General features: G+C 38.4%; 1 protein-coding gene across 2 annotated transcripts in view; it reads left to right on the forward strand.

Moving 5' to 3' along the window:
* The window catches only part of BTBD7 (BTB domain containing 7), a 76,785-nt gene that overhangs the window by 20,263 nt on the left and 44,324 nt on the right, over positions 1-12,198 (forward strand). For both annotated transcript variants that reach the window (XM_088145213.1, XM_088145214.1), the window contains exon 3: positions 6,404-7,483. In XM_088145213.1, coding sequence (XP_088001339.1) covers positions 6,404-7,483 — 1,080 coding nt within the window. The remainder of the gene's footprint in view (positions 1-6,403; positions 7,484-12,198) is intronic.

A 12,198-nucleotide genomic window follows, 5' to 3' on the forward strand; every position in this document is an offset into this window, starting at 1 on the left:
GCCATGAGAGTGGGGGCACACCGCACCTTGGGAGGTAGATTGTTCCATAGAGCGGGGGCCACAGCAGAAAAGGCCCTCTTCCTAGATCCCACCAGTCGAAATTCCTTGACTGGTGGGGTCTGCAACATGCCCTTTCTGCTGGATTGAGTGGGGCGGGCTGAGATAACAGGGGCGGGCTGGCTCCTCAGATAACCTGGTCTTGTGCCATGAAGGGCTTTAAAGGTGATGACCAACACCTTGAATTGGACCCAGAAGCAAACTGGCAACCAGTGCAACTCGCATAACAGCAGTGTTATATGTGCCCTCCTAGGGGCATTCGGGACTGTCTGTGCCGCCGCATTCTGCTCCAGCTGTAGCTTCTGGATACTCTTCAAGGGTAGCCCCATGTAGAGCGCCTTGCGGTAATCCAACCGGGAGGTGACCAGAGCATGAGTGACCACGCGGAGGGCCTCCTGATTGAGGAAGGGGCATAACTGCCGCACAACATGAAGTTGCGCAAAGGCCCTCCTAGCCATGACTGCCCAAAAATACCCAAAAGTATGCTAGGAAAACCCTAACTTTCCTGTAAAAAGTGACAGGTACAGTCTCAATATGAGAAAAGATACATGCTTTAGAAATAGCAATGAATTGAACGTATATAACAAGCAGCTTTAAAAATATTATTGGCTCACAAAAATATGTAAAAATGTTCAGAATTTCAGAAGTAATTCTTGCAAGAATATTTTAATTTCTCTGTTTGTTGCCACAAAAAGAAAGGTTACAGCAGATAGTGGTATATTTAACCACTAGGATTTTTGCTTCTATGGGTTTGAATTTTGATTTCAAATTTAGAATGATGTTAGGATTCTATTTTGTCAGCCTATGCCAGTGGTAAAAACTTGGTATAAGTACATCATTAACATAATGTCTCGTTGTGAACTTATCAGACCTAATAGCAAGATTGTTCTTGCTGGAGATAAATCTTAAGTATTAATTAACCCTAAGCCCTGTCAGGGGTTCCACTGAAGCCTCAGTTATTATTTTAATATTTGCATCTTGCAGTAAGCCATGTTCTGTGGTCCCCTTGTTCATGTTTCTTTGGAATATTTTAAAACTTTCTGTTAGATCCTTACTACTTCTGCTATTATTCTAATAGCAGGGTAAGAGGGTCTCTTTGTATGGTGTGGAATAAAAGGGATAAGTAAGCAAGTCAAATGTATTTTCCTATATAGTATAAAAATAATGAACACATTAAATAGCCATTGTAATATAACATAATGTTGTGGTTACCCTATGTTATAATGATGTCTATTAGTTTTCTTTAAAAACTTTCAACCCCTTCATGGATCACTGCCTTGTCGTGGCGAAGGGGCTTGCGTAACTCAGTGAAGCCATGAGCTATACCGTGCAGGGCCACCCAAGACGGACAGGTCATGACAGAGAGTTCTGACAAAATGTGGTCCACTGGAGAAGGAAATGGCAACCCACTCCAGTATCCTTGCCAAGAAAACCCCGTGGACAATGTTAAAAGGCTAAAAGATATGATGCCAGAAGATGAGCCCCTCAGGTCGGAAGGTGTCCAATATGCTACTGGGGAAGAGCAGAGGGCAATTCCAAGTAGCTCCAGAAAGAGTGAAGTGGCTGGGCCAAAGCCGAAAGGACGTTCAGCTGTGGATGTATCTGGAAGCGAAAAGAAGGTCCAATGCTGTAAAGAACAATATTGTATAGGTACCTGGAATGTAAGATCTATGAACCAAGGCAAGCTGGATGTGGTCAAACATGAGATGACAAGATTGAACATCGACATCTTGGGAATCAGCGAATTGAAATGGAAGGGAATGGGTGAATTTAATTCAGGTGACCATTATATCTACTACTGTGTGCAAGAAACCCTTAGAAGAAATGGAGTTGCACTCATAGTCAATAAGAGAGTGGGAAAGGCAGTAATGGGGTACAACCTCAAAAATGACAGAATGATCTCAGTGCGTATCCAAGGCAAACCATTCAATATCACAGTCATCCAAGTCTATGCCCCAACCACTGATGCCGAAGAAGCTGAAGTTGACTGCTTCTATGAAGACCTACAACACCTTCTAGAACTAGCACCAAAAAAAGAAGTCCTTTTCATCATAGGGGATTGGAATGCTAAAGTAGGAAGTCAAGGAGTAATCGGAATAACAGGCAAGTTTGGCCTTGGAGTACAAAATGAAGCAGGGCAAAGGCTAATAGAGTTCTGACAAGAGAACAAGCTAGTCATAGCAAACACTCTTTTCCAACAACACAAGAGACGACTCTACACATGGACATCACCAGATGGTCAATACTGAAACCAGATTGATTATATACTTTGCAGCCAAAGATGGAGAAGCTCTATACAGACAGCAAAAACAAGACCCGGAGCTGACTGTGGCTCAGATCATGAGCTTCTTACTGCAAAATTTAGGCTTAAATTGAAGAATGTAGGGAAAACCACTAGACCACTCAGGTATGACTTAGATCATATTCCTTGTGAGTACACAGTGAAGGTGATGAATAGATTTAGAGGATTAGATTTGGTAGACAGAGTGCCTGAAGAACTATGGACAGAGGTCCGTAATATTGTACAGGAGGCAGCAACTAAAACCATCCCAAAGAAAAAGAAATGCAAGAAAGCAAAATGGCTGTCTGATGAGGCTTTACAAATAGCTGTGGAAAGAAGGAATGCGAAAAGCAAGGGTGAAAGGGAAAGATATAAGCAACTGAATGCAGATTTCCAGAGAATAGCAACGAGAGATAAGAAGGCCTTCTTAAATGTACAATGCAAAGAAATCGAGGAAAACAATAGAATGGGGAAGACTAGAGATCTCTACAAGAAAATTGGAGATATGAAAGGAACGTTTAGTGTAAAGATGGGCATGATAACAGACAAAAAAGGCAGGGACCCTACAGAAGCAGAAGAGATTAAGAAGAGGTGGCAAGAATACACAGAAGAACTATACAAGAAAGATCTTAATGTCCCTGATGTCCACTCTGGTGTGATCACTGACCTTGAGCCAGACATCCTAGAGAGTGAAGTCAAGTGGGCCTTAGGAAGCATTGCTAACAACAAAGCTAGTGGAGATGACAGTATTCCAGATGAGTTATTTAAAATACTAGAAGATGATGGTGTTAAAGTGCTGCACTCAATATGCCAGCAAGTGTGGAAAACGCAACAGTGGCCACGGGATTGGAAAAGGTCAGTTTATGTTCCAATTCCAAAGAAGGGCAATGCCAAAGAATGCTCAAACTATCGCACAATTGCACTCATTTCGCATGCTAGCAAGGTTATGCTCAAAATCCTACAAGCTAGGCTTCAGCAATACATGAACCGAGAACTACCGGATGTACAAGCTGGGTTTCGAAGAGGCAGAGGAACTAGAGATCAAATCGCCAACATTCGCTGGATCATGGAGAAAGCACGAGAGTTCCAGAAAAATATCTACTTCTGCTTCATTGACTATGCAAAAGCCTTTGATTGTGTGGATCACAACAAACTGTGGCAAATTCTTAAAGAGATGGGAGTACCAGACCACCTTACCTGTCTCCTGAGAAATCTGTATGCGGGCCAAGAAGCAACAGTTAGAACCGGTCATGGAACAACCGATTGGTTCAAAATAGGGAAAGGTGTACGACAAGGCTGTATACTGTCACCCTGCTTATTTAACCTATATGCAGAGTACATCATGAGAAATGCCAGGCTGGAAGAATCACAAGCCGGAATTAAGATTGCAGGGAGAATCATCAACAACCTCAGATATGCAGACGATACCACCCTAATGGCAGAAAGTGAAGAAGAACTAAAGAGCCTCTTGATGAGGGTGAAAGAGGAGAGTGCGAAAGCTGGCTTGAAACTCAACATTAAAAAAACTAAGATCATGGCATCTGGCCCCATCAATTCCTGGCAAATAGAAGGGGTAGAAATGGAAGCAGTAACAGATTTCATGTATTTGGGCTCCAAGATCACTGCAGACAGAGACTGCAGCCATGAAATTAAAAGACACTTGCTCCTTGGGAGGAAAGCTATGGCAAACCTAGATAGCATATTAAATAGCAGAGACGTCACCTTGCCGACAAAGATCCACATAGTCAAAGCTATGGTTTTTCCAGTAGTAATGTATGGCTGTGAGAGCTGGACCATAAAGAAGGCTGAGCGCCGAAGAATTGATGCCTTTGAACTGTGGTGCTGGAGAAGACTCTTGAGAGTCTCCTGGACTGCTAGGAGGTCAAACCAGTCAATCTTAAAGGAAATCAACCCTGATTGCTCATTGGAAGGATCGATAATGAAACTCAAGCTCAGATACTTTGGTCACCTAATGCGAAGAGAGATCTCTTTGGAGAAGACCCTGATGCTGGGAAAGATTGAAGGCAAAAGGAGAAGAGGACGGCAGAGGATGAGATGGTTAGATAGCATCACTGAAGCAATGAGCATGAAACTGAGCAAACTCAGGGAGACAGTGAAGGACAGGAAAGCCTGGCGCAATATGGTTCATGGGGTCACGAAGAGTCGGACACGACTTAACGACTGAACAACAACAACAACAACAAACTTTCAAATTAGCACAATCCTGCTAGATTATAGAGAAATTTCATTTATTTTTGTTACATTGTGTGGATTATTTATAGTTTACATGTCAAATTTCCATGATGAAATGTTAATTAATTTGCTACCTGTTACCAGATTGGGCAATATTCTTTCCTATCCTAGATTCTCCCAGTTTAAATTCCAGCATCTACTGTCAGAATATATGATTTTGTTTTTGCTTTGTCAAGTTCCAGTTGACTTTTTACAAGATCTCCTCCTAAGAATTATTTGTTAATATTAGAGGGATGGACCTATATTTTTGTCTAATCATGCAGTATTCTTAACAGAAGTAAATCATGGCTGTGTGTGTTTACAGATAGATGGATAAGGAACCATGTTAAGAACTGACCTCTTGTGATCAGCTCAGTGTTTGAAATGTTTAATAAAATGGATCTTTTGAAATGTATAAATTTATGGGCCCTGCTAAGGTATCCAAGCTGAACACCAAAAAGGATTTTACAGAAGTAAAATATACTTGTTTTTAAGCTGTATATTTATGCATTCATCTATATTAAAACCTCACTTTAATAAATGAATTATTTTTATTACCTATCTGTTGAATGTCATCTGTGTTTTTACTTGAATTGTATAAGATTACTTGGCCCCATGACCAGATTAGCAAGAGAGTCTAACGTTTCAGTTGAGAAAGTGTGCCCTAGGTCTTATAACAGTTATTTCCTGTGGTAGCTTATAGGCTTAGGAGAGAGATAAATGTTATGCAACAAACCTTAAAGAGATCATAGCTATAACATAGCCTTTGTTAATGTATTAAAACTCTGTGCATGTTTTGGCCAGTTCTGTAATCTACTTGCAAAATTACAAAGGAGTCAACAAGGAAAAGTCAAAGGAAAACCTTCAAACATAAGGAACTGTATGGTATTAATTTAAATCAGACATTGCTGTAGTTAGAATAAGTATAGTTAAACATGCATCAGGCTAGATGAAAATAAGACTAAAAAAATTAAGATTGAAGGTAGATTTTTTAGTTTTGCCACAGGGCTAGAAATCTTTCAAAATGTTAGATGCACAGCCATAGATATTATATGCCAAGCTTTCATAGAAGATCACATAAAAGAAAGGATAAGCAAGGCTTGGAAGTTAATGAGAGATACAAGCAGAATTCAGTAATTGTTTATGTTAGATGTCTTTTAATATTTTTTTCCTTGCAAATCTTACAAGATATCTTAGTGTATTAGCTCTCTCCAACTGGCAAACAAGATTAATCCACAAAAATGGAAAAATGAAAGACATGGGATAGACAAAAATAGCAAAACCGCAGGAATGCAGCTAGGATTTTTCCAGTCAGTTACATATTCCAGATGAAAGATAGATGATTCAGGCCAATTCTTTTTTACACCAGTAAAAAGAGAAAATTTGTTCATTTTTTAAAAAAATATTTTCCTTTTAGTATAACCATACTGACTAAAATCTGTTCCTAGAATACTGCCATCGCTATTTTAAGACAGATAGAAAGAAAAAGAAGTAAAGCAAATATACTTTATTTTTCAAAATCTCCATGTTTTGCAAATTAGAATTAAATGAAAGTTTGGGATCTTGAAAGTTAAAAACTGCCAGTCTTGATTCCTATCTGTTTGTTGGTTTGGATAGATCTGGGTAGTCAAATGATAGATTTTCCACTATTATCTGTATTTAAAGCTTTTGTACAAAATTTCATCTTTATAACTACATTTTACTAGTTTACTGTAAACTATTCTGAACATTTGCAGATGTTCCATATAAGAGTTTAAAAATTGTATTTATGCATTTCATTCATTTTTTTCACCCTAAGTCTATGCTTTAGGCAATTTTTTTTTCTTCTTTCAGGAACATCATCCTATTCCCATCAAGGTTATGGCTGTGAATCTAAACTTTATAGCCTTGAGCATGGCCATGAGAAACCTCAAGATAAGAAAAAGAAAAGTTCTGGCCTTGCTACCCTCAAAAAGAAGTTTATTAAGCGCCGAAAGTCTAACAGGTCTGCTGATCATGCCAAGCAGATGCGTGAGCTCCTCTCAGGCTGGGATGTCAGGGATGTCAATGCTTTAGTGGAAGAGTATGAAGGAACTTCAGCCTTAAAAGAGCTTTCTCTGCAAGCTAGTTTGGCAAGACCAGAAGCCAGGACGCTTCAGAAAGACATGGCTGAACTGTATGAGTTTAAATACTGCACAGATGTTGATCTAATATTTCAAGAGACTTGCTTCCCTGTGCATCGTGCAATTTTGGCTGCGAGATGCCCATTTTTTAAGACCCTACTTTCTTCCTCGCCAGAATATGGTGCAGAGATTATAATGGATATCAATACAGCTGGCATTGACCTGCCCATGTTTTCTGCTTTGCTACACTACCTATACACAGGTGAATTTGGGATGGAAGATTCAAGGTTTCAAAATGTTGACATTCTCGTGCAGCTTAGTGAGGAATTTGGAACGCCAAATTCTTTAGATGTCGATATGCGAGGGCTGTTGGATTACATGTGCTATTATGATGTGGTTCTCAGTTTTTCATCTGACTCTGAACTTGTTGAGGCTTATGGCGGAAGTCAGAGCTGCTTAGAGGAGGAGCTCAGAGCACACAAAGCTATTATTTCATCACGGTCACCTTTTTTCCGGCATCTACTACAGAGGAGGATACGAACTGGTGAAGAAATTACAGATCGAACACTAAGGACTCCAACAAGGATTATACTAGATGAGTCTATCATACCAAAAAAATATGTGAGAGTAATTTTAAACTGTATGTATACAGATTTGGTGGACCTCTCTATTTTGCACAGCAGTCCGTCAGTAGGGAGTCTAAGTGAAGTCCAGGCTCTTGTAGCAGGAAAGCCAAGCATGACAAAGGCTGAAGAAGCTATGGAACTTTACCACATAGCACTTTTCCTGGAGTTCAGTATGCTTGCGCAAGGTACATAATTATTTTATTCCTTTAAAAATACACTTTGATGATTACATCTGGATGGATTTTTAAAAATTTTTCTTGTAAAATATATTTCTTTCTAGTTCCTGTCCTTTTTCTCTAGGCAGGGTTTCTAAAATTATCCTGTTCTGGGTGAAGAGGAAGAAGCTGGAATTATCGCTAGCTTCATGTAATTTTAGTCAATTAACTATATGCTTTTCAGAAGAAATTATTGAATGGAGCTATATTTAATGAGATTTATTTCCAGATGTGTGTGTGTATGTATGTGTAATCCTTGAGTTGCAGATGGATAAAAACTATTTCAGGAGAAAAACCTTTTATTTTGTTTTTGATTGCATATGTGAGCTGCCGTGGTCACCATATTCAGAGATGTTCCTTCTTTTGTAAGTTAAGGTCGGCATTATCATTGATACATTATTTTACAAAGAACCGGCTGCTAACTTCAGAAGATAACTGCATTAGGAGTGGTTGATTTATATAGCAGTGTCTATATGAAACTGCTCTATACAGAGTCAGATCATTGCTTGGTCTTGCAAACCAACTGATAGCTCTCTGAGGTTTCCAACAGAGGTCTTTCACAGTTTTCTTTGAGAGATGTGGAAATTAAATATTGAACATTCAATGTTCATTTATTACTTAAATGGAATCCCTCCCAAATCAGCAAGTGATTTAGCAGTTCTATGAAAGTTCACTACCTACAAAATATTTTCTTGCTAATTAATATATTTATTATATTTAATATTATGTATCTAGATTTGCTAGAAGCATGCTTTGGAAAAAAGGCATATCCCATCCTGCAACGTGTCTTTAATTTTGAAAACCTCTTGATGAAACTTGTTGCTTCACATATGAATCTGCATTTCAAAACAGATTATGTAAATCAAGAGTATTTAGATATATCTACTTTACATGGATTGGATCCAAAAGTCCCTTCCAGGTGCACAGAAGGGAGATTTATACATGCAAGAGCATTGCAAAAGAAATGCCACAACTAAATTTGCATTTCTAGGTACATGTATCTGTGAGTAAGCCCATTTGAACATAATAGGTTTTCTGAATAAAATTGTGAAAGATTGCAGTATTAATGTACTTACACAAGTGAAAGTATATGACACTGAATACCAGTTGTGTTTCTGTGTGGACTTCTGGTCACTCTCCTATTCAGAGTTCTTTGAATGTCACTCAGATAATTGCTGCACACTGCACCTGAAATATGTATTTGGAAAAAATTCATATCTTTATATGATATGTAAGTAATATGATAATTTAACATTTGGCTGGGGGCATGAACAGAGCAACCTAGGGAGAAACCTGGACATTAACATGTAGCTAAATAAGTAACAGAAACCAAATACTGTCTTTCACAAAGATTCTTGTATACTTTAGAATATCCAGAAATGTGCCTTATGAACTAGAACAGAGATACTAGTTCAGATTCAAATTCTGCACACATAAAATCACAAACACATTTTCTTTTTAGGTCTAGGAATAATAGATCTGCATGAGAGCATGCTATGGTGAGAGATCATTTTATACCCAAAGGAGAATTTTTTAAGAAAACATTTGCTTTGTGGCCCTGTGAACCACAGTATTAACTGTGTTAACTGAAGTGTTAACTGCTGTGCCACCTTCCTGCTGTTCTTGGGCATACAGTTCTTTAACAGGTTCCCTATTAGATCTGTATTTTTGTTGCTGGGTGAAAGAGGCTGATGTTTGCTAAGATCGGTGTACTGATGTAACTTGTAGAAAACCTTCATCATTTTACTGTGTGAAATTGCAAAATTATGATACTCAGATAATATGCTTTAATTTTTTTTCTAGATATCTGTGGTTAGCTGTTTTATCATATGAAAATCTAGATACAAAATGCCACATTAGGAACAGTGTTAACGTCTCCACATGAGTGAATGTTTGTCACAGTTTACTACTGCCTGGGGCCTTAAACTAGAATGTACTAGGAACAACTCAAATCCAATTTGTGAGGATTTCTATGATGAGAGATATTTGTGATTCTCTATAAATGCCTAATATATGAATAGTTAATGCTTATCATCTGCTCAGATTTAAGTATCAGTTTCATAATGGTTTTCAAAACTATTTTGTAACATGCATGCAGGAAGGGGAAGTGGAATGAAGGAAAGGGAACAGAGTAATATGTTAAATGATGATTTTTTCTGCACTTGTAACACATATTTATAGTTTAAAAACCCACAGATATACAAACACGAACAAGTTTTGTGAGAGGTTTTAATACCTCATTAAAAGAAAAGCTAGTCAGATTCTAATTTATGTATTTATTTCTGTGTCATAATTTCTTTGATCTGTCATACTATAACACTGTGGGATGGTAACTATGGGGCTAATGCTAAGGCCTGATTAAGGCAACGGAAAAGAAGTGATTTGTGCTAGGAGGTCAGTTACAACCTGTGGCCCATTCCAGTCTAAATACAGTTACAGAAATAAAAGTACAGTGGTACCTTGGTTCACGAACTTAATTCGTTCTGCGACTCTGGTTGCGACCCAAATTGGTCGCGACCCGAATCAAATATTCCCATAAGGTTCAATGTAAATACAGTTAATCCGTTCTGACCCCTCCGAATTTGGTCGCCAACCGATTTTGGTTGCGACCCGAATCAAATTTTCCCATAAGGTTCAATGTAATTACGGTTAATCCATTCTGAATATGTTTGTTTTTTTTTAAACCACAAAAATATGACACAAAGTACAGTACGAAGAGAGAGAACGCTAACCTTGCTCGACGCGACTTCTGGCGTGGAGGACAGGAAGACGGGTGGGGAAGCGGTTATTGCTTGGAGGGACAGTCCCCCTCCCTACAGGAAGCCACAACCACGTGTCACGGGAGGGAAAATGGCCGCGGATCCTGTTCGTCACCCGATCCGGCGTTCGCGAACGGAAGCAAAATTTTGCGAACGGAGCTGTTCGTGACCCAAATTGGTCGTGAACAGAAGCGTTCGTGACCCGATGTACCACTGTATCTCAGGACTAGTTAAAAAATGGGGTTGATGAATTGCTTTTGAAATCAGTATACACTCCACATTGGACCTTTCTTTCTTTATGACAGTTTTCCCTTAGGGATGCGGTCATGTTTGACTTTTAAAAGCCTAAGAAGCATTGGATTCCTTTAAACAACTTGATCCTCTGCATTTTCATATGGAGGCTTCCTGATTTTTTAAAGGACAATGTATTTTTGGGAAAAAAACCCAGAAAAATGCAGATTATGCAAAAACATAACTTGACATAATTTCTTTGACATATTGAGGATGTATTTGAGAAACTTAGGATCAGTAAGTAGCTTATAAATCAACAGGCATTGGATTATTACAATGCATGCATATTTGTAAATATTTTATAAATATTTTATGCATATTTTATTTGTGAACCGCGTAGAGTTACTTGTATAGCAAGATGGGTGGTATATAAATTTGATTTATAAATAAATAGACCGTGCTATTTACCAAAAGAAGAATAATCCTGAATGTTTGCTGTTTCCCTCCCACCTCCAAGAAAATAGGAGGATTACATAGGTTATAAATGGGCACAAAAATCCTGCATGCTATCTAGCTTCCCTGCTTTGTGAGCTATTCCCTGCCTCTCACTCACTGAAATTAGTCCTGCATATTTTTCCTCCAAAGGCATGTGTGCATGTGACTGAATTATATATATGTGTACAATGTATATATGCACTGGCCGGAGGCCACACTAAAAAAAAGGAGGGCAGGATCAGGATAAAAATTAATTTTAATTAATTAAAGTTAATTGTCTAAAAATAAGGTAGTCCATTTGTAAACTAAATTTATTTTCTCTTCTGCATATATATACACTATTCTGAAAGTAGTGTATCTATTTGTCTTTCTCAGAGAGAGAGAGAGAGAGACTGGAAATTTGGACTTGTCAATATAAATAGATATATATGGTCTACTATGTAGTAAGTCCTATTGAGTTCCATGGCTATTATTCTTAGGTAGCTATGCATAGACTGCTGCAATGCTGGCAATAGTTCTGTTTATATCCCTGCTTACTGTACATGACAGGGGAAATTGAAGAATAGAGCCTATGGTCTTGTTCATTTTGTTTGCAAAAGGAAACTGGCCTTTTTCCGAACGCAAAAAGGAAACATTATGCTGAGCTACAAACATAAGGAAGCTTATACAAACTTACTCTATAATTAATCCCCCAGTGAGTTCAGCATATTTTATACCCAGCTAAGTATACTTACAACTTGTAGTCTATTCATTCCTTCTCATTTCCATCCACATACTGTATGTGACTATTTGCCATGATGACTCTCTACTAACTGCAGATTCTGATTTTCCAGATTTATCATTTGTGTCTGAAGACTTCTGCATTCATTCCCACGCCCCTTGAAATCATGACAGTGCAGCAGTGCTTTTATTTATACTGCCTTAAAGTTTTACTCCTGGTGGCTCTATTTTACTTGTCCATTGTGGGTGCCTTTATCTGTCCAGTGGTTTCCTTGTTTTAATCTGTGGCTTAAATCCAATTGCTAACTGCTTGAAGATTGCCCAGAAATTGAATTGGCAAGGATTTAGAGATACAGGTGGTGATTGGTACCTGTGAAAGGTGGCACACAGCCCTCTTGGGTTGAAACACTTTTAGTTGCTTTCCAAGCATAATTCAAAGTGCTTACCTTGATTTACAAAGCCTAACCTGCTGTAGGCCCA

Source organism: Python bivittatus, unplaced genomic scaffold (genome assembly GCF_059951505.1).
Source record: "Python bivittatus isolate LINGU-HERP-01145 unplaced genomic scaffold, Pbiv_v1 ctg000480_np1212, whole genome shotgun sequence".
NCBI lineage: Eukaryota > Metazoa > Chordata > Lepidosauria > Squamata > Pythonidae > Python > Python bivittatus.